Below are 19354 nucleotides of genomic sequence, written 5' to 3'. Positions count from 1 at the left end.
CGTTTATACAAAGGGATTTTTGATCATGTACTGGTAAGCGAGAACTTCCGGAAGAACAAAGCCCTGACACAAGCTCGCTTTTCAAACGCCCATTATTTTCGGCTCTCAAATGCGACATTTTTAGGTTTAAAAAATTGAACAAACCAACTGATGAGTGAAATGTCAAGCACGTGGCGTTGTATCTGTTGCGCGTCCATCTTGGCAGCAATTTTTTATTTTTTCTTTCTGACCAATCGCGTGCGGCCTAAATAGTTGGGGCTGCCCACAAGTACACTGATGATAATCGGCTGTGTCCGGCTACCAACAAAAGATTGCAAATTTTAGATCTCTCCATTTGTATTTGATTTAGTAAGGGATTCTTATATTTTTGCAATGGACGCAGCATTTGAAATTAGATATAAAGAGTACATTGAGGCTCTGAGGAATGAGTTTCGTGAAATCGGTAGTATTGATGGCGCGACAGTGTATTATTTAAATTGCAGTGTTATGGTGTTAGTGACTTGGTGTGACCGGAAGGTGAAAATGGTTACAACCCTTGAACCAAACGTTGTCGATTTGGACCTCATTGAAAAGAACGGCATCTGTCTACACGATCTAGAAATGGCACAGTTATTCCGAATTTTTGAAGATCGCTCGGTCATTGATAATATGCATCTGGCTCGTACGGATGGTACTGCTCAAACGATCTCTTTCCGTGGAAAGCGAAACACCACCGTGACGTGTTTTCCAACGCCACTTGAAACTAGTGTCGACAAAGAACAATGTATTCGGATTGCACAAGGGGTGAAGTCTATCGCGGGAACTTGGTCAACGTTGTGTTACTTACTTCACCGTTTGGAGAATGAACTAGGACAGGAATTGCCGCTGGGACATTTCAACAAGCCGGAAGCCTGGGATATGGAAATTTCTGCATTGCACATGGCAGAATGCATATTGGAATAATTTGTGTGCACTCATTGGTATTGCAAATTTCATCATTCTTGTTCGATCTTATTAGTTTGACATTATTTGTGTAGAAACGGAAAAGCAAATAATCTCTGTGTGCACTCAGTTTTGAATAATTGTAATATTTCTGCGCTATCGCTTTTGCTCAGCTTTACTTTGAAAGAAGACAATGTCAACCGATGTTTCACGTTTTTAATACAATAAATGCAAAGAATATTCAGTTGTTCGACAGAAAAGTAGAAAATAAAAAGAACACAGTACACATTTTGACGCCATTTTGACGCCATAACACAAATAAAGATACGCAAAACAGAATATAGAAATTATGCTAATCCGCTAAGGATTCGAGAGCCACATCATCGTCAATGTTTTCATACAACATAGCAGGGGTGTATTTCTCAAGCAAATTAAATACGAGATCCATTTCCTTCGAGCCGATTTTAGGAAAGGGAATATTTTCATATCCGTGCGGGTACGTTACAAAATTTTCTCCGATCACTCTGCTGGTAAATGTGCATCCCACGCGCCGCTGCAAAGGCACAGTTTGAATGGTAAAGTCCGTGGTGTTCCGTTTGAACGTTATGTCATCGCATGCTTGGACAGTTGATGGGCCAGTGCTGAATAACATGTCCCGTAGTACCGATCCGTGGAAACGATCTTTCAGTGCTTCGGTTTTCGGGATACCTTTGCATTTGATCCGTTCCTCCCCGTTAGACATCATTTGGCAGTACGTTTTCTTTGCCAGTGCCAACCATTCGACGAAATAATTACCACCCAGATCATCGGAGAACTCGCCCAACAGATCTCCAAGAGGTGGATCTGGCTTTTCCGGTTCACTAACAAACATAACGGAGTCCGTGTCGCAATAAAGAAGACGATCCTCAACTAGCCGTAGTTGCTGCAACAGCTTCAGTTGAGCCAAACCAGTAGTGAAAACACCAATGTACGGATTGCATCGTTTGTTTGGCGCAGCCTAAAAGAAATAAAATGCAATGCTGAATAAAACTGACAAAAATCAATCCGAAATATAATACCCAGTTTTTCTTTTCCATATAGGTGACATCCAACGCTTTGCCGTTATTCACGATCCGAACATCTTTTGTTTCGAACGATGTATTGAAAACGATGTCCTTCATTTGCTTATAAGTAGTGCAGTATTTATGTTGCTGGTACAGCGCTTTCATAACAAACCTATCAAAAAATTTAGTACAGAAACACACTACAAAATATCGATAATATTGCTTTTACCTGCCCCACACAGCGTTGACCCAAATTTTCGCACAGTATTTTGCGCCTGGATTTAGCTGCACTTCGTCAGGTTCAAAAACAATTCCTAGCTTTTCGGCATAGTTGCGGCAGTAATCCCATTTCTCTTCCTCCGTCACGATGTGCGCCGGAAACCCGCTGTTCACGATTTTGCCACGGATTAAGTCAAGAATAAACTGAGCGAAAATTCCTCCGTTTTTGGTTTCAGGATTGAATTGCGACGTTTCTTCGAAATGGTGGATCTCAAAAATGTGGCCAATTTTGTACCCGTCCGATACAGCTTGTTCCATTAAAGGAGTGATCCATGCACCTTCAAGTTCCCGTTCTTCATCTGTGTGCTCACACTGTTTGGCAATATTAACTTCTTCAGAACATGTTCTGCATAACGTGTAGACGGTTCTTCCATCTTTCAGTCGCATTGGCAACGTCGGTACAAACAAATTCTTAGGGGGAAGTACACGGCAATAAATCACGCCGTAATATTCCGATAAGTCGAACGGGTCGCCGAAGTTATTGTAAAGAATCGTAGGATGACCCACTGGATACTTGCCGTACACCATTATTGACGGGTACAAGGATATGAAATCGAAAGCTTTTCCTTTCAGCGGTGGTGGAATTTCTTTATACATGGCAAAAATTTCAGTCCTTCCGCCGAACAAGTGGTCACGTACATTCAGTGGCGGTCGAAATTCTTTTTGCGGTATGATTTTTCCATTTTTAACCAATTCGTCGTACTCACATTCCCAGATTCCCACAAAAAATCTGCCATAGCTTTCAATCTTTCTTTTAATCCTTAGCGTTTCCTCTCGCAATTCGCCAAAAGTACGCATTCTGACCGTGTTCATTTTCCGTTGGTCAGGGAAGCATTTTTTGCAGCCGTGCCAAAAGCACCCGTAGAACTGATAACATGTTCCGGTGGGTTCCCAAAATCCATCAACACATATTTTGTCGTCCAAAAACTTTTCACCTGCAGCTGAACGAGCAGTCTGAAGGAAATCCTCCGGTTGTTTCTCTTGCAACTGTCTTTCGATATGCGACAACCACTGAAATCCTTTGAAACTTTGATTTTGTCGCCCGCCGTAACCACCTGGAGGAATAATCCCGATGGTGTTTGGTTTCAAATAATGAACTTGGAAAGCCAGAAGCACTGCTGACGGATTTGTTACAGAATCGAATGGATCGATACCAGGAAACATATCCATGAAGTTTTGCGTGTAATCCGGCAACATTCTCTTAAAACCAAAACGTCGTTCACGCAGTATTTCTTGCATTCCTCCAGGAGGTTGTAATTGCTCCCAAAGGTATTAACGGCATCATCATACCACTTCTCGAATTCTTCAAATTTCTTTCGTGACATCCGCGGGCAGTCAAAATATTCTTTTCCTAAATAAAAAATTGAATTTTAAAACTTCGACGCCATTTTGACGCCATGAAAAGTAAAATTTTATTTCTGAAGTTGTTACCTGGCAACGGTCCATGATAATTTTGGTTTGCCGGCGTGTTGAACGCGTAAGGAAAAATCCTTTCAAAACTAAATCGTCAATTCCCAAATCTTTGGAAGCTCCGAAAGAGAACGTGGCATGAAGGACAGCGTGTCGATGAACTTGCACTTCAGCCCGGGAATTTTTAGCATTGTAATACTGGAGCCATCTTGAATTTTTTCGACGATGTGGCCTTCCTTTTCTAATCCACTAAGGATGAAAAAGTTGTCGTAACGCTTTCCGTTGTGTGACAAAAAGGTGCACGATCGGCAGTTTTTAAAAATCCATTCAAGTAGCTCAGAAACACATCCGTATCCACTGAAACAAATCTCAAACGAATCATCGTCCAAGCACATCATGGCCACGACCATCGGCTGGTGATATCGACTGTTGTCCAGGCATGTTTCAAAATCAAAAACAAATTTTTTGTTCTCAAAACGGACTTGCTGTTTTTTACTTGTCTCGGAAATAGTGGATTCGGAGTCTTCGCACTCATCATCCGCGTCATCACTAACGACTTCATCCACATCATCGCAAAACTCTTCGCTGCGTGCTTCACTTTCCGCATCATCGTCCAGAAAATCCGACACGGCATCATCTTCAGAAGCAAAAGTTTCGCTTTCAGCAACCGCTTGATTCTTTGGTTTTGCTTTCTTGTTTTGCGCTTTTTCTCCATTTAAAATATAGCACAAATGGTTAGGAAGAACAAATTCTTTACAATTCAGGCACAGCGTCGCATAGCAGACATGTGGGTCCGAGTACTTCCGGCCAGGCGGATTTATGTACCTAATAAATTAGCTTTTGAAGTCACAAAATATGTTTCAGTGCAACTGTTATTAATTACGTTGAATAACACTTTTAATAAAATTACAGTAATTACCTGTTGCAGTCTGCGCATTTCTTCCAGGCATCACAAACGGTAAGATCCTTGGATTTGTAAGCAATTCGTTCTTTATGCTTTTCAAAACATTCGTCGGATGGAAAGTTGCGATTGCAGTCGTTGCAAACTCTTTTGACAAAATCATTCAATCGACAGTCGGGCTGCATGCAAGAGTAACAGGGACGATAACATTTGTGACTCTTTTATCGTGGTAAAAATTACCACAGATAAGGCACCGTGCACGAAATCCCAGAATCGTCCATGGTTTGGTTACACAATCAAAATGTTGATCATGATATAGTATAGCGACGAAGTTTTTTCGAAAAGGTGTGGAATAAGTGATTTCGAAATGGAGTTCCGCATCGATGACAATTAACTGAGTATCATAGCGTTCCGTTAAAAGTTTTCCGAATTTTTCAATTCCATCAAAATCAACAGGACCGTCTGAAACACCAGCCTCTGCACGTAGTTGCGCAGCTAGGTGATGTTGTATGCTTATTCTTGAATCAAGTACTGACGTAAACCCGGTAACCCGAGCGTTTGCGCTAATCCAACCACAATTGCTCGTGAGGCACATAAAGTTCCTTCAGGATCATACGTTGTGTTGTTCTTGATGCAAACAACACTTTGGACCGCTCCAGCATCTCATTCACCTTAAACATAATTCTCCCTTCTTTACTGGTAAACGACCCCGTCCCTGGATATTGCGGCAATGCGTAAAAGTGATCCGCAAATCATCGGTAAATAAATAAAAATTCATTCCACTTTGCATGATGCGCACGATTAGCTGGAAGTATAAACTCAGGAGATAGTTTATGGGAAGGCATAACGGAGTTGAAAATGCTCGATTTGCTAATTCCGGATGTTCAAAACAATGCGCACTCTGTCATTACCGTTCACTTGATGATAAGCCGAAAGCTCCGCCAAAAGTTGACTGAATAGCTTGCGCACTTCCGCCGACGCCGCCATCAGTGACATAGGTTGTGGAGTGAGCCGAAATAGTAGGGTAAAACTATCTTCCGTGGTTCGAAAGTTGTCTGCGGTCGTGATGCGTCGCGTGTTTTGGTTGATTTGGTACAGTTTTCTGTTTCTAAAAATAAACTAAGATTCTATTGCGCTGTTGTTGCTGTTTGTGCTAGCGTGATATGCATGCAGTTACAGATCTCCAAACGGTACAGTTTTTTTTTTTATTTAATTTTATCTTAAGGCATAAATATAATGTCCGGCAAACGTATCATGCATATACATGCATCGAGCCAAATATCAGTATTCAACATATGAGAATAATAAAACAATTAATGATAATCAGAAACAGCACACAGTTCTCAAACACACGCTGAATACAGACCATAAGCAGGTTAACATTGAGCAGTGAAACACGCATAAAAAAATCAAATATCCAGCATCAACCTGTTTATACAGTTTCACTTAAACCACAGAATTAATTTTAGCGGGATGATCAGAATATCGTACGGTCAGTATAAATAAAACGATAGCATGCAAGTAAACACAATTATATCGCATAGATAATAACAGCGCTGAGGCAAAATGATTCGCGTCGCCGAAACTTACTGAGTTCCATTATTATTATTATTATCTCCGTTGACGACGCTTCCATGCCCGTGATTGTCGTTCCTGTTATTATCGAAGCGGTCCCCATTGTTGTTGCCGTTTCCGATTCCGTTCAAACCGAAGCCGTGCCCATTGTTAGCATTCCCGATACCAAAACCGTGCATGATGTTCATCATCATGTCGTACTCCCGCTGATACGCATTCGGCTCATACCAGTGCGGAAATGGTTGTCCAAATCCTGGCATACCGGGATAGTATCCAGGCATAGCCGGGATATATCCTGGAACTCCCCACGGACGTACTAGCTGGAGGGGCACGTTCGGCCTTATCGTCATTTCGGCACGTGGAACTGCTGCTGCCATCTGCGAAGTGCTGGGGCGCGGCCCCGGCATGACCGGTGGACGCCTCAATCCGGGTATAGCCACAGGCGGCCACGGCCGCGGAGCAGGGGGAGCGCTAAGCACACCTCGAGGAAGTCCAGCTCCGTACTGTACGGGCGATGCTGGCATATTCGCGAAGCGCTCATGGATAGCCTTTCGTTTCTTGTACGGCGCCGGTGGCGCTTGCTTCCGGTTGCCAGGTGGAGCAAGATACGTCTGCACAAGAGGCTTCCGTTTCTTAGCTTGAGATGATGAAACGATGACAATATCATCATCGTGCTCGTCGGCTTGATCAGGATTTTCCCATTGCGCTAAACACATATAAACATATTATACATGGCGGCAAAATGGCGTCAAACGTTTTTTATGTGATATCCGAATTTATATGCGGCATGAGAAGTTGTACGTTGCGTTAGAAAACCGATACTGTATTTATTTATACTAAATATAACAATAATATTAATTCAGTTTACTTACGGCTGTTAACCGGAATTCGACCGTTGGATGGCTCTTGGACCAGATCATCTACGACGATGACATCGCTATCATCCGCTTTTAATTCCGGTCGGGTGTTCTCGCTCTCTAAAAAACAGTATATGACTGATAAATGTGTAATAAATGAAAACAAAAAAAAATTAGTACCCGCGGAATTGCTTGCCAAAGGCGTTGAATCTTGGCTTCCACAAGGCAGTGCACTTGCGTCGTCAATATTGGCCATGGCTAGCAAATAAGCGAAATAAATTTTTTCGTTTCACCTAATTTAAACGCGATATGAACGTACCAGCTTCAACTTCGGCGTTGGTAACTTCCGGCCAAGCTTCTTTGGCCAAAGCAGACAAAAACGTTTGGTCAAAAATAGCGCTTAGGCTTAAATCGTCCACGTCGATGTCGTTGGTACAGCCGGTATTCGGCGTGGAAGTTGCACGAGAATCCATGCCCAGATAAAAATTCAAAACTTACAACGGCTTGGAAATTTTAAACTGAAAGTCTGTCGTTGTCGGTAACTTACGCATGGTCAACCATCTTACAAGATTGCAGTTTGAAAATTTTACTGCATTTTGAAACAGTTTATTGGCTACAAGCGACTTCGCGTACACGCCATGCCAGGTCGAAAGTAAACAGTGGTGCGATGTGGTGCACGTGTGGAGAAAGCCTATCAAGCGCTTAAACAGGTGTTAATTTACACTTGTAACTTTTTATGGCATGCAAATGCAAAGAGAGCGCTGTTTAACGAGCCCATATGTCAGAAATTTCATGTGTATGCTGACAGAAACTTTCACTTCATTTTATTGTGTACAGAATGCGGAGAAGGATTTTTACATTGCACTTGCAGATTTGCATAAATGTACGTAAAATGTGTAAAATGTAACGTTTAAGTTGATTCGTTCTTCGAAATTCATAATGCGGCATGAAAAAGCCATAAAAAAGTACTTCGGCGTATACATAACAAAATATCATGATAGCATTGGGCGATGAGAAACAAAAATCATAATAGTGTTGCACAGCATTCAGGACATTAGAGCAATAAAACAAAAATACTTCATGGAGAAGACACCAACCATACAAAATTTACCCGCAACAGAAACAATAACACGGAATCTCATTCCTTTCGAATGTTGCCATAGTGCTTCCCCTTATGCGGAACAACTTCATTATTCCCACCAGGGGCAATTTTTACGTACGGAACCAACGGTTCGATTTTCGTTGGTGCAGTGACGCCTTTGATGCCCGCAGAATCCGGTTCGGCGCGGGCGAAGTACACGCATGGGCCCTGCGCTGCCCGTCCACCCACAGCCCGCTTGCCGATAACATGGCGGATGCAATCCTGCCGCGCCTTTGAACGGCGATGATCAGCGAAGATATGGACAGCGGGCTTAAATTCAGCCTTGGCGTAGCAATAGCCACACACGTAGCCCCCGTACAATCGCACTTTTTCCATATGACGTTCGTATAAAGCGCGGTTTTTCTCCTCGACGTCCCCCCACACAGGCAAGCGGCGATCGGGATGCGTAGGACCCGCAATAGGGATGCCGGAGAGATCAGCGCCACGGAAGTTACTGACTGGCATCAAGAAGCGTCCGTGCCACTGCCCAGAAACGAAAGTCTGAGTTGGAGTTTCAACCAGCACAGCGTTGGTGGTATCGAAATAGGCAACACTGCCTTCACAAAACACTCCCGCGACGGCTGGTTCCGCTGCGACGCTTGTGGCACTTGTACCGCCAGTGCGGCGTCGCTTAGCAGGCTGCAATGCAATAAAAAATCGAAAATCAGACAATGGCGTCAAACTTTTCATCATGGCGTCAAACCATAAAATGGCAATGATTTTTTCTTACCGGTTGCGGATCTTCTTCTTCTTGGTCGTCTTCGTCTTCTTCTTCTTCTTCAGCGTCTTCTTCTTCCGAGTCTTCTTCCTCTTCGTCATCCTCCACGGGTGCCACAGGCATTCGCTTGCCCACATTCACGCTGTTTTTGATCCGTGGGTCGTGGTCGGGACGTCGCCTTGGTGCCTTCTAAACGAAGCAGCAAAACGTATAACGCAATAAATAATTATAGCACGTATGAAACGTACTTGTTGATCATACACAGCTAAATTTAATCATTTTAAATAGTTAAATTTGCGCAGGCTTCTTGTCATTGAGTACACGTTGTTGCCGAATAAAAGTACAAGGCTAAATGTGCCAGCACGTACAAAACCACAAAAAATAAAAAGTTTTTAATTTGTGTACCTGTACACCGCTGGCCCCGGCGATCGGTTCTGAGGATGACGGCGGGGCCACAGGTGCTGCAGCAGAAGACGCTGGAGAACCATTGCCCGTAGAAGCGGAAGACGGCCGTTCAGCATTCGCAGGCGCGGCAGTTGATGGTGCCGTGGCCGCTGTTATGGATGCCGATGGTGCAGACGGTGATGTGCGTGCAGCAATCTCCTGTATACGCGGGGATCGACGCTGGCCGTCAGATGCAGCTGCAGGTGTGTCCATATTGCAGGCGAGAATGAGAACGGTAAAAGAAAAAACAACCAAAGCACAGCCACACAAAAAAGCACGACGAAATACCGCGAGGTCAAACTTCGCTAAAATGCAGGCCAAAAAGCAGACCGTGTGCAATTAGCGAGAAAATCAAAATTGCCAAACGCAAATGAGCGGCAATGCAAATGACCAGATTTGCAAATGCACGTGTGTCTGTGCAGTAATTAAGACGGGCAGCAGCAGCACATCCTGGTTCAGCGCTTATCAGATCGGCTGATCATCAGTGCCTTCTCTCTGTTCTGTGTCTCTTGCCGGTCAGTGTGCTCGTAAAGTACGGAATGTACGGTAATAAAATGTGGAATGTGTTTGCACAGGTGTGTGTACATAGTGTTTTTTACTTCTCCCTGATTCCCTATCAAAAGTTTGTTTACATAAGAACATTTAACGACTTTGAACTTCTCCCTGATTCCCTATCGAAAGAGGTTTTACGATTTGTTTACTTACGGCATAGAGGCTTTTGTATCTACTCCGTGGTGTCCGTATTTATCGACGTGCTTATGACACTTTAAACATTTGTGGAGTTCACATATCGCCACTCCCAATCTCAAGCCAACCGAGATTTTAAGAGTGTCATTGTCCACGAGGTTGCCTAAGTGAGCGGAGGGTAATGCGTTTAACCAGATGCCGGCTTCGGGTGTTGACTGAGCAAGAGGGCGGGCTTTGTTGAGTTCATCATTGCGGTAAACATCCAGCAATGTAGACAAGGACACATTACATAGCGGCAGATCCCAAGACTTCTGCTGCTTCGGAAGTTCACTTGAGGCAGATCAGATAGGCGAGCGTTCTTTTTCCATAGCTCAAGAGCGCCTGTAATTTCATTGACCGCATGACCAGAGAGTAGTAGGGACACCAAATCGGATACGAAGTGAATCGAAGCCAAAAAGGCGGGAAGTGCTAATGCCTCCGACCGACGAATGCCAATACCGCCCCGGCAAACGGGCAGGCTAGCCTGTCGCCAACAAGGGTAATCATCGTGAGCAGTTCTGACGTTACACAGCGACTGAAAACATAACCGCAGCTTCTCGTCAATTTCGTAGAGTTTCTCCGGGTATCTCCACGCATTGCAGCAACGCAACATATAGATGACTTTTGGCGCACCAAGACAGTGTCCGAGAAGGTACAAAGCATGATGACGTGGCAAAAGTTGCAGTCGCTCGCACACTCTGGTCAGCGTTGCAGATTTTTCATCGAGTGAGGAGCCGATCGCGTCATCAAGGACAGGGGCTCCAAGAAGTGTAAGGGAAGAGCAACGCGCAGCTGAGGATGACTGGCAACAAAGTCAGCAACTACTTCCCGTTGAGCGCTCTCCGTTTCTCCACACACGAACCATTCACATAAATTTTGTCAATGTTTATCTCGAGCCCAATGGAATACGCCTCTTCTAGGAACCGGGCGAAGTTTTCGAGCACGCTTACAGGAGAACCGCCTAAAGTCCCGTAGTCTGTTGATAGTGCAGTACATATTGTACATGGCAGTATTGTATTGTTGTAATGTTCCACACACAAGCAAATGCACTGCGCAGTGCACAGCCGATACAGCAGTTCGCCCAACTGGTCCTGCCCGACGTTGAGTCATTTTTGCAGTCCATTGTAGATAGTACGGGCCATATCTGTTTTAGAGCTCCCAAAAGCATCATTACGCAATTGTTTTGCATTTTACTCACACTGCTCTCAGTGGCGTTCAGTCAAAAAGTGCATTTTTCGGCTTTCTGGTCTGACCAGTGGTCACTTTGCTGACCGCCATGCTCCAGTCTGTTAATAAAGCTTTTTATGACTATCTTTTGATTGTCTATTGTACCGTGTACGATGCTTCTGCCAATTGATACGAATTTTTAAAGATACTGTAATTAATAAATTAGAACCATGGCCAACCGTGTCAAGACCGACATGGTATTTACTATTACAATCTTCAATTGACCAACAATGACCAATGAGCGCTTTTCGTAACAACGGATTGTAGAGGAGACGTTCTCCACCATGTCGGCCTAACACGCATGGTGTGTGTGGAACGGCCGCGAACGGGCATAAGTTGGAAATTAAGGCATAAGCATAAGCTGCATAACCCAACATATTTTTTGGTGCAGCAGATTTAGAAAAGCAGTTATTAGACAGCGATGTGCCAAGAATAATTATTATCGTTTCCAACTTTCCGATGGGAAATGGATGGTGATGATTTCGCAACCAGTTTGAGAAAATTTGTAACCGTTTACCGAAAGCGGTCGCTTGCATTACTAGAGTTAAAAATGAAAGCAGGAAAAATCGATAAAGCTCATCTTTGAACTTCCTGAAACGTCAAACTGAAATCTGATGAGACAAAAAATTTCTGATGATTGATTAAATGTGCCATTGAACTATCAACAATAATACGACTATGGAGCAGGTTACAGACATTTTTGTCTTGAAAATGGCTGCATGAATTAATCCACTAGCCTGCTCCGCTGCTAACTTTAGCAACTAGCAGTGCAACGTCGCATAAAGTACTTACTGTACTTTGATTCAAGTTTCAGCCATTATTCCATTCAGCTGGGAAAGGACGGGATGAGATCACATGCAGAATCCTGGAATCAGTGGAATGTGTACATTTTTCAGTTAGTTATTTAGTTGCGGTGACCATCCAGGAGCAATAATTCTGCTTTTGCACATGTTTGTCGCTTGATCGCTCCCTACTCGACTGTCGAGTCTCTGTCGGAGTACAGTGTGTACATCATCTTCTGTATTTGGTTTCGCCTGCGCGTCACTCTGATAATGGATTCTGATTTCATATGGATTGGCATTTTGCTGCTGGTTGTTGCTCTGCAAACAGGATATATCCATCCCGATGAATTCTTCCAGAATCCAGAAGTTGTTGCAGGTTTGAGATCTACGGTACTCTAGCATGTTGACTTGCGTGCATTCTCTATGTTTCCGCTCATTGCAGCTGACATTTTCAACATCAGCCATTTTCGCGCATGGGAATTCAACCCGCATTTTGCACTGCGCAGCGTCAGTATTCCGTATCTGATATCGGGGATCCCCTTCACCATCTTGCGCATTCTGGAGAATGGGCTGCATTTCCGTGTCTCTCCGCAGCTCATGCTCATCATTCCCCGCATGTCCATGTTTTTTCTTATTCCGATTTTGGAATGGTTGCTTCTAATGCTGACCAAGTCATGGAATATTTCCACGTCTTCCGTTAAAATGGTCTTCCGCACGTCGTATCTGACGTTTGTTTTTCTCCCGCGGACATTCAGCAATTCGGTGGAAGTTGTGTTGTTTGCCGGTTTGATGCTGGCCGTTTTTTATCCGGATAAAAATCACAAATCGGGAAATGTGACTACCGTGGCAGTCGGTGTAATCAGCGCACTGGGGATATTTAATCGGCCGACATTTCTCGCCTTCGGTTGTGTGCCCTGGATGTACTTTTTGTACGTGTCCAAAATGCGTTCAGTCATTAATACGGCATTTTTTGGAGCGTTGACAATGTGTGTCTTAGTCGCTGTGGATTCGTGGTACTATGGACAATTTGTGATTACGCCGCTGCGGTTTATTGTCTACAATATCGATGCGAAAAACAATGAATTACATGGATTGCATCCGCGGTGGTTTCATTTGATCGTGTCGCTACCACAGTTATTTGGAACACTTTTGTGGTGTTTTTTCCAACTCGGAATTGTCAGATTTATTATGCAGAGGAAATTGTTGTTCCTTTCCTTTTTGGTTCCTGTATGTCTGATCTCAATCATTCCTCATCAGGAGCCGCGATTTTTACTGGCAGTATTAGTCCCGTTGTTTTTATTAGCCGCTGAATTCACGTGGAAGTCACGGATACGGCGCACGGTGTGGATTGTATTCAATTTGTTGTTGGGAATTTTCTTTGGGTTTATTCATCAAGGTGGCTTGACACAGAGTTTACCGTTCGTCAGGACCCTCCTAGACGAAGATCCCAGTGCGAGAGTGTTCTATTACAAAACGTACATTCCACCGTTCTATACTCTGCGTTTGCCATTGGACCAGTCTCACCGCGTGCTTGATCTCGGACTGGAGCGCCTAACGCTGGAAGATGTAGGACAGACCATTCACCACCATCCGCGCACAAAAAATTTCCTGATTCTTCCGGGGACAATTGACTTGAATTATGCACCGCTGGGCAGTGTCACGGCTACACTTGTGCAACAGTTTTGCCCGCACTGGTCCTTTGAGGCGCAAGTAGCATACGATCAAATATTTAGGAAACTGCCGGAGTTGTGCTTAAATGTGTGGAATATTGCGCTGAAAAAGTCTGCTCCGAAGTGAACGTTTTACCGAACTGACCGCACTTGTTTTTGGATACGAAATGCTACATGCATGTATCGCACGATAAGCGGCGGGTGAAGAATATATTAAAGGCGTATTGACGTAATATCTCCTTTTCGACGTTTATTTACCACAGCAGAGCGGAAACCAGCATTACACAATGCAAAGTATCACCACAAACGTTACCATTAACGAAACGAGCACGGAAAAACAGTTAAAAAGTAAGATCAGTCATGGAACACAGTATACTGTTCTGGTATTCTTTGGCTAACTAATAAAAGTTCTAGCGCATTTTAACACAGACTAGAACCAATCCGAAGATAATTCAACAGTTATATGATCGACTTTTTTGGAATTTCCCGGAACGATCGATTACTTCCACTAGAGCCGTACACCAAAACTTGCAGAAGAATCGCGATGTCAATACATACTTGGAGAATGCCGCAGATAACGAACTGAATGGGCGCTGCACGGGCAATGAAATACACAGTTTTGAAAACATCACCGGAAGTCCACATAGCAACCATTGCAACACTGAAAAAAACACCAAAGATTGCCCGATATACTTAATCTACTGATATTGGTCTACACAAAGACCGAAGGCATACTCTAGAGTACACAATGAAGTATGTCTACTACATAATTACTCAACCATTTCCATTGTCCATACCTCATCCCCGCTGTTGATTTGTTCTGGAAATTTCGATAGAACTGCGGTACACCCAGCATGGCTTCCGTGAAAACCGCCAAAAATCCAATAGTTTCAATGAACAGAAAACTGGATCCAAATAAAAGATACAATACAACGCAAAACGTCGTAAAGCAGGCCAGAAATTCCACATAACTTTGAAAATCTGTCCACTGCCAAAAATCTTTCACGTTCATCTCTGCAAGGGATAAATCAAAAGTAAAATTAGATGCTAAAACCCGAATATGCGTGACCATCATCTTAGTAAACACATGCTAAGTAAAGGAAGAAAATCATGCATACAACTCCTAAGAAGCACGTAGTGAAAAGCAACGCAAATTACCACAAGAACAAAGTCAGAATGCAGATAAACAGTTCGTTTACCGGTTTATAAATTCATAAGAAAACAGACATTACCGCGAAAATGTTTCCTTGTCGATCCGGCAGCTCCAGTGCGCTGTCTGACAGTGACAACCAATCGCAGAATCAACAACATAGTTGCGATCATAATGAAGCTCTGGATAAGTAATGGAAGCTCAAATGGTTTGCCAAACCTAAAAACACATAAAAATTAGAAAACTACTTCTCTACAAAATAGAATTTTCGTACATATAGTGCATGTGACGACAGAAATGTTGATATCCATTACGATCTGGGTTACCTAATGAATTACAAGTAAAAGTTTTTTAACTCCATGATTTTCAGACCGACTTTCGTCAGCTGGATGATTTTACCGCACTCCGCTGGGCAATGCTTTAATTTTGTAATGAAATGCAAAAAGCTGTGGCGTAAAAACTGCATTTTAGGTTCGCCAACAGGCAGTCATATATTTTACCAGAACATAATCCGCAGAATATTGGCAGTAAGAAGCGCCAAGCACACAAAGTGCTGAAACCTTCAGCATTCTGGTTCTGTCTGATCGATCGATACTGTGGAATGTAAGGTACCGCCTACAATGGAAGAAAGAATCTGTCAGTGAAGTCGTGAAAAGATCTTGGTATAACAATTGTCGTTTTACCCCGCCAACCATCATGACGATGGCCGAAATTCCGGAGACAACCGAGGAAAACATTGTGGCGAAGTCTTCGCTGGAGAACAAATGCCAATCCCACGAAGATCGAAGAGGCTTCTCAAGATTGTCTTCCGATTCTCTCTACGAGCGAGACTGATGGTATACTTTCAGTATTGTAAAGGTTTTACACACTGAAAATTTAAAATTACACCGTCACGGAATAACTATAACCGAAACTCATACATACGGAAATCAGAAATTACGAAAAGAAGCGCAGCGTCACAGAAGGGACAACTGCCCTACTGTCAAAAGTTTGCAGGTACGAGTATGTAACCAAGGCCACTGAGACACTCACCAATGCCGATCCCAAAGAGACGAGAACATACAAACAGACAGTGGTTAGAAGACTATGGAAAATCCCATAAAATTTTATCATGGTTTACTATGGAGGGGATTTGCCAATGGATAATTATGAACTATAGAGACGTTTCTTCCGATGTTTTGGCATGCCAAAAAAAATGCGTGCTGATTACAGCTGGAGAAGTCGTGACGTCAGCGCGGTGGAATAGCAATGATTTTCGCTTACCGAAGGGCGGTTGTCTACATTGTCCGCCGCACGCGTTCCTCACTAGTGCGGGAACATCGCGATGATTGGCTGTGAAAGCCTGTGATTACAACCAATAGAAATTGTGCAACACAACACTGTATTATAACTTCAGTAGCACCTAATTAGTGGCACCTAGACATAACTGACTGTGTGCTGTATTCAAACTATTAGTAGCACCTAATTAGTAGCACCTAGACACTATGTGCTGTATTTTAAAGCGGTAGTCTGAGTGCTACACACTAGGTGCTACTAAATGTTTGAATACAGCACATAGTCAGTTATGTCTAGGTGCCACTAATTAGGTGCTACTAAATGTTTGAATACAGCACACAGTCAGTTATGTCTAGGTGCCACTAATTAGGTGCTACTAAAGTTATAGTACAGTACGTTGTGTTGCACAATTTCTATTGGTTGGGATCGCAGCCAATCATCGCGATGTTCCCGCACTGGTGATCATGAGGAACGCGTTGTCCACCGCAAAGTGTGCACACCCATGCAGGATGCGCACAGTTAACTATGCGTGCCCGTAACGCACGTATTTGAAACTTACGAGCTGCGCAGTGTGCATATCATTCATAAAGCATTTTACGCAGGATTTGGCGATCTTGTCCCGAACTCCAGCTGCGAGATCTTTCGTGAATGTTTCTCGATTTGGATTTCATCGGGTCCGGTTGATAACGGTTGATAACACCAGATGATCTATTTTGGGCGAATTAGTTTGATATTTTACAGTAAAAGTTGATTAATTTCGGCTGTTGTAACTCACAGAGTTGCAATCAAAGAATTAGTGGCCAGAGGTCTGAAGCTTGACTTCATTAATTTTGATGTTAATTTGTCCTCGTTTTTCTAAGTTTTATTCGTTGTTACTTGTGTCTTTGGCAACACTGAAAGCCAGAATCTAGCTGACTCTAGCAAGCTGCTGCAAGTCAAACTCCGAGTTGCAGTGCTTGTGGTACCATATTGCCATCGTTTTCGTGTTATGTTGTAATCACTGAATCACAGAGCAGTAGAACAGATTCCTGGATAAGACCTTCAACAGAAATCAAACCCCGCTCTGATAGCTGGAATTGCGCATGTTGTTGTTAGGACTAGGTGCTGTATTGTGATTAACTCTTGAGCTTCGTGCGCCTTGTACCTTGTTGTTTGGACGTAATCGCTTCACGCAAACTATCCCAGTTGTTTGTTTGGCACCCTTCGACGGAATTATTTCTTGTGCATCGGTTGTCCACGATGCCTCCTCGAACTAACAGTAAGGATGAGAGATCTCCAAGGTCAAAGAAGGCGACGCGGCCGGAGGTGATCGCATGGGCAAGCAGGTATGCCGTATGTGATAAGGTTTTGTTGCGTACAGTACTTAGAACTTTGCTTTATAACGTTGAATTAGTACTCCCATTGTTACTAGTAAGCAGTAATTTCATTAGCTTCTGCCAAAAGCCTTCTGGTCATTCGTGCCTTCAGCTTTGCTAAAAACTAGACGTGATTGGTACTTAATAAAATCGCAGTTATTAGAAACCATTCCATCAGCCTTAATTATTGTGAAAACATGAAATTGTTTAACTTATAGCTGTTTTGCAGAATTCCGGAAACGCAAGATGCCCAGGATATGGTGGAAACTTTCAGGCGCAGCAATCTCGCTGCCAAGATTTCTCCCGAGCAGGAGGCAGCTTCGTCGCGGAGCGTGGAAGCAACTAAACAGGTAGGTAATTTTTCTTTTTAGTTTGCTGCAGTTCTTTCTCATGTTCATATACGGTATTTTCCGATAATTTTTCGGATGTTGCAGTTGTACGATGATGGACAGATCCTGTGTCGTGCGTTACCCCATGCCAAACAGTTAATTATTCCCACAGTCGCTCCTGGGAAAATTGGTGATTTTCTCAACGTGGGACGATTTATTGAAATCATGCAGTATGTGTACGTGAGGGACAAACCCGGTGGTGACAGGAAAAAGCGGTGTTTTGATTTAAGTACGTTATCCATTATCCTTTTTCCGAATCTGTGCAGCTTATTTTCAGTGAAATGTTATACCGTAAATTTTCAAAGTGTTACACTTTTCTCCCTCGTTTCGTCGCGCTTTTACATCTTTCGTTTCTGTTGCTGATGGGATGATATTTTTTCTTGCAGATTTTCTAATCCAAGCTGTAACCATACCAGATGGAAATATCGGACTATATCTCTCCGTGCTGCACTGGTTTGTGCGAGCATTTAATGAACTTTCACAAAAGGAATCTGACAAACTGGTAATAAGAATTTTGAAACGGCAAGCGATGCATGTATTTACAAGGCATCATTGAATAGCTTAAGATACTTGAAATTATTCTGATTTTTAATGCCGCCGATTTTTCCGCAGAGGGTAGCAGAATACGGTATTGCACTATCATCGCAGTTGGACGAAGAGAACGATGAGATATTGGCATGTGAAATTCTGCGGCAGTATCTGATTAAGGTTAAACCTAATCAGAGAACAGCGTTTTCGGAAAAGGTGAGAGCGTGTGTCGGGGTTATGCTTAAAATATTTGTTTCAAACTATCTTGCTGATGGGATGGTATTTTTTTTAGATGGAAAATCTGCTCGATCGCCTGAAATTTATCGATATTTCCGAATGCTCTACTGATGATCGTGTCCGTCTTTTAATTAATGTCCATCACACCCTCATCGAGGACACTCTCTTCTTTAATGTTTTTTCCGAAAAGATTGGTCAAGCACGAAATGAAATTCGGTTAGTATATTAAAAGTTGTTATAGTGTTAGCCTGCTAGTCACAATGCAGTGTCAGTCGTTTTTGGTGGGTGATGAATATTGCTGTCTGGTTAGAACGGAGAAGCAGGGACTGGAAGCTTCGATTGTGGAAAGAAATCACTCTCTAAAAGGTGCGGAATTATAGAATTAACAATGCAATACATACTTTGAAGTACTTGAACTTGGATGTAATTTGACGAAAGCGTTGACTCGTCGAGTATTCAAAAGATTCTTATTTTGCTACGTAGATTTTTTTCAGGAAGTTAGATGCATCATTCGTATTTTCGCTTAGCGTTATCTAGAAGACGGTAATTTCGCTTTCTAGAACTGGAAGAACGATTGAAAGACACAGAACTGAGTGAGCCTGATAAAGAAAAAATATCGGGTAAGTGAGAACCTGTGGGACTATCAATCCACATTTTGAATATAGTTCAATCCGTTTTCTGTGTAAGTGCAACGGTAATAATTGTCCTGAAGTAAGTATTTCGTAT

General features: G+C 43.0%; 5 protein-coding genes across 6 annotated transcripts; 2 read left to right on the top strand and 3 right to left on the bottom strand.

The window, feature by feature from the left end:
• Positions 1-1273: 1273 nt before the first annotated feature.
• On the bottom strand, positions 1274-3499 carry LOC129587024 (uncharacterized). The gene is made up of 3 exons (XM_055480600.1): positions 2194-3499; positions 1980-2136; positions 1274-1918 (listed from the first exon to the last, which is right to left on the bottom strand). The coding sequence occupies exons 1-3, from the start codon at positions 3480-3482 to the stop codon at positions 1274-1276; spliced, it is 2091 nt and encodes a 696-aa protein (XP_055336575.1). The 5' UTR covers positions 3483-3499.
• Positions 3500-3742: 243 nt separating this feature from the next.
• Positions 3743-9864, bottom strand: LOC129587023 (uncharacterized). The gene is made up of 8 exons (XM_055480599.1): positions 9251-9864; positions 8858-9034; positions 7306-8766; positions 7167-7244; positions 7002-7106; positions 6145-6835; positions 4573-4701; positions 3743-4478 (listed from the first exon to the last, which is right to left on the bottom strand). The coding sequence occupies exons 3-8, from the start codon at positions 7457-7459 to the stop codon at positions 3743-3745; spliced, it is 1893 nt and encodes a 630-aa protein (XP_055336574.1). The 5' UTR covers positions 7460-8766; positions 8858-9034; positions 9251-9864.
• A 1976-nt stretch (positions 9865-11840) lies between these two features.
• On the top strand, positions 11841-13921 carry LOC129587079 (GPI mannosyltransferase 4-like). Its single transcript, XM_055480662.1, has 2 exons — positions 11841-12400; positions 12467-13921. Exons 1-2 carry the CDS (start codon positions 12295-12297, stop codon positions 13819-13821), a joined length of 1461 nt encoding a protein of 486 aa, XP_055336637.1. The 5' UTR covers positions 11841-12294; the 3' UTR covers positions 13822-13921.
• A 10-nt stretch (positions 13922-13931) lies between these two features.
• Positions 13932-16058, bottom strand: LOC129587081 (solute carrier family 66 member 2-like). The gene is given in 7 exon segments (XM_055480667.1): positions 13932-14355; positions 14492-14708; positions 14927-15063; positions 15345-15396; positions 15399-15459; positions 15528-15662; positions 15877-16058. Coding segments are annotated over 7 exon segments (885 nt in total). The 5' UTR covers positions 15958-16058; the 3' UTR covers positions 13932-14153.
• LOC129587080 (uncharacterized) lies at positions 15918-19284 on the top strand. 2 transcript variants are annotated; one of them, XM_055480666.1, is made up of 9 exons: positions 15918-16128; positions 16722-17444; positions 17704-17824; positions 17909-18092; positions 18250-18365; positions 18476-18607; positions 18684-18844; positions 18939-18994; positions 19189-19284. In XM_055480666.1, exons 2-9 carry the CDS (start codon positions 17359-17361, stop codon positions 19254-19256), a joined length of 924 nt encoding a protein of 307 aa, XP_055336641.1. In that variant the 5' UTR covers positions 15918-16128; positions 16722-17358; the 3' UTR covers positions 19257-19284. The 2 variants fall into 2 exon arrangements, with proteins under 2 accessions (XP_055336641.1, XP_055336640.1); XM_055480665.1 differs by lacking the exon at positions 15918-16128 and having other exon boundaries at positions 16696-17444.
• Positions 19285-19354: the final 70 nt, after the last annotated feature.

The sequence above is a fragment of the Paramacrobiotus metropolitanus genome, unplaced genomic scaffold, assembly GCF_019649055.1.
Source record: "Paramacrobiotus metropolitanus isolate TYO unplaced genomic scaffold, Prichtersi_v1.0 Parri_scaffold0000023, whole genome shotgun sequence".
Taxonomy (NCBI): Eukaryota; Metazoa; Tardigrada; class Eutardigrada; order Parachela; family Macrobiotidae; genus Paramacrobiotus; species Paramacrobiotus metropolitanus.
The sequence above is the reverse complement of the archived record's forward strand: the minus strand, read 5'-3'. Positions and strand labels throughout refer to the sequence as shown.